Consider the following 2,500-nt stretch of genomic DNA (forward strand, 5'->3'; position numbering starts at 1 on the left):
ATTTTGTTCTTAAAAAGGTGTTTTACAAAGTGGGCTCGTTCCCACAACGTCGTTTATTCAGGAGTTTTGTGGGACATTCTCAAAATCTGTCCCAACATTGACAGTAATACCTCCCCCCCCCCCCCCCCCCACACACACACACACACACACACACAACATACACACACACTGACATGCACACTGACACACGCACACACACACACGAGACACACACACACACACACACACTGTGACATACACACACACTGACACATGCACACACACACGCACACACACACTGAGACACGACTCTGGGTGTGAACACCACACAAACTGGTATGTGTTTGACACACAACACACGCACACACACACTGAGACACACACACACACATACTGAGACACGCACACACACAGAGTTAGAAAACTGCTTACAAACACAACTGCAATTTGACAATAAAAAAAAAGTTTGAAATAAATACGGGATAAAGAATACACTACACAACTTTTTATTTTTACAATAGTTTATATGATTTTCTTTATTAGAAACGTACAAAAAGTGCATACAATAATATACTATATCTTTATATAGCGCTTTTCATAGTGGACCGCCATCACAAAGCGCTTTACAGAGGCAGGCTGTGAACTGCGCATTATATGCAGAGTCTCTTCCAATAGGACCTCGTTTGTTTGGCGTCTCATCTGAAGGACGGAGCACAAGGAGGGTCAGGGACTCGCTCAGGGTCTCTCGCACACACACAGTGAGTCAGGGGCTGCTGCAGAGTCTCTTCCAATAGGACCTCGTTTGTTTGGCGTCTCATGCGAAGGACGGAGCACAAGGAGGGTCAGTGACTTGCTCAGGGTCTCGCACACACACACAGTGAGTCAGGGGCTGCTGCAGAGTCTCTTCCAATAGGACCTCGTTTGTTTGGCGTCTCATCCGAAGGACGGAGCACAAGGAGGTTCAGTGACTTGCTCAGGGTCTCTCACACACACACAGTGAGTCAGGGGCTGCTGCAGAGTCTCTTCCAATAGGACCTTGTTTGTTTGGCGTCTCATCCGAAGGACGGAGCACAAGGAGGGTCAGTGACTTGCTCAGGGTCTCTCACACACACACAGTGAGTCAGGGGCTGCTGCAGAGTCTCTTCCAATAGGACCTCGTTTGTTTGGCGTCTCATCTGAAGGACGGAGCACAAGGAGGTTCAGGGACTCGCTCAGGGTCTCTCACACACACACAGAGTGACCTTCTGGTTACAAGCCCTGGATTTTAACCACCGGACCGCACTGCCTCCTGTAATACTACAGTGTATATATATATATATATATATATATATATATATATATATATAGATATATATATATATATATATAGATAGATGTTATGTCTATATATAACATATAGCTGTATTCGACAACAAAAACCAAAGAAAGTTGTTTTTTTTTGGATTCTACTTTTTTTGGTCGTATTTTCATCTGAGTTAATTTAATATCAATAAAGTTAATAATAGGACTTATTTAAAGTTGTAATTCTTTAACTAATTAATTAATCAATCAATTAATTAACTAATTAATTAAATATGTAGTAATTATCTTATCCATTTCTTAATTTGTTTATTTAACATGAATTGTGCTTTTCTATGCCAGGGGATGCCACCATAATTATCGCTATTGGGGCGGGGTTACACTCTTGTCAAATCAGTGCTGTTGTTTTTTTGACCAGATCTCTTTTTTTAAATTTTTTTTTTATTCCAAATCCATTGGGGTTTCCCATTCATTAAGCAGGGGGCTGTTCGTCACAAACTGTTTTAAGGTTTCCCTTGCACTCAGATGACGGCATGCCTCTTGCAGCTGCTTCAAAACAGCGATGCGGTCTGGATTTTCAGTTTGTACTCATTCCCGCCCGTGTGCACAGCTACCAGCTGCCCTTGATCATTAAAGACAGGAGAGCCAGAAGAGGTGTGATAAAAACAGGTGTTGTACGACAGTCGCTTTTCATCTCGCATCTCTTCGAAAGAGAATCGGGTAATTAACTGAGAACACCAGTGGTATTTGTAATGGTGTTCTTGTATTTCGCCTTGGCGCTCCTCGAACTTTATAATGGAACACATATCTATCTTCTTGACGCCACCATCCGGGTGGCCAATGATACAGACCCCCCCCCGCTTGCTGGAGGAACGCCAAGATTAGTAATCAGAGCTGGAGGGAGTGGAGAGTTTTCCTGCACCAGCTCAAGCAAAGCATAGTCTAGCTCTCTGTCGTAGGCAACTATCTGTGGCTTTACAAGTAAATAGTTTAAAGACTCGCCATGTTTTTCGTATTTAAAGTTTATATGAACCGTGGTAGTGAGCACTGTCTGGGACTGTGAGCTTGATATGAATTGCTCCACGACGTGAGCGCACGTAAGAATGCAATTTCCAAACAAAAGGAACCCTGTGCCTACGAGGGTGCCTATAGGGTTCCCTGCTTTGATGATGCAGACAGATTCACTGAGCTCCGTGAGAGCTCTCACGGTACTAACCAGGGT

At 43.5% G+C, this 2,500-nt stretch overlaps 2 protein-coding genes across 2 annotated transcripts in view; both read right to left on the bottom strand.

Moving 5' to 3' along the window:
• The window catches only part of LOC121302114 (hemicentin-2-like), a 250,009-nt gene that overhangs the window by 127,363 nt on the left and 120,146 nt on the right, over window positions 1-2,500 (bottom strand). The gene's annotated exons all lie outside the window — the stretch shown is intronic.
• LOC121302272 (serine protease FAM111A-like) overlaps window positions 1,610-2,500 on the bottom strand; it is a 2,833-nt gene continuing 1,942 nt past the window's right edge. Inside the window, 2 exon segments of the mRNA XM_041232122.1 lie at window positions 1,610-2,141; window positions 2,144-2,500. The exon segment at window positions 2,144-2,500 is cut by the window's right edge and continues 976 nt beyond it. Of these exon segments, the coding sequence (XP_041088056.1) occupies window positions 1,830-2,141; window positions 2,144-2,500 (669 nt within the window). The 3' untranslated portion in view covers window positions 1,610-1,829.

This window comes from Polyodon spathula, chromosome 29, assembly GCF_017654505.1.
Source record: "Polyodon spathula isolate WHYD16114869_AA chromosome 29, ASM1765450v1, whole genome shotgun sequence".
NCBI lineage: Eukaryota > Metazoa > Chordata > Actinopteri > Acipenseriformes > Polyodontidae > Polyodon > Polyodon spathula.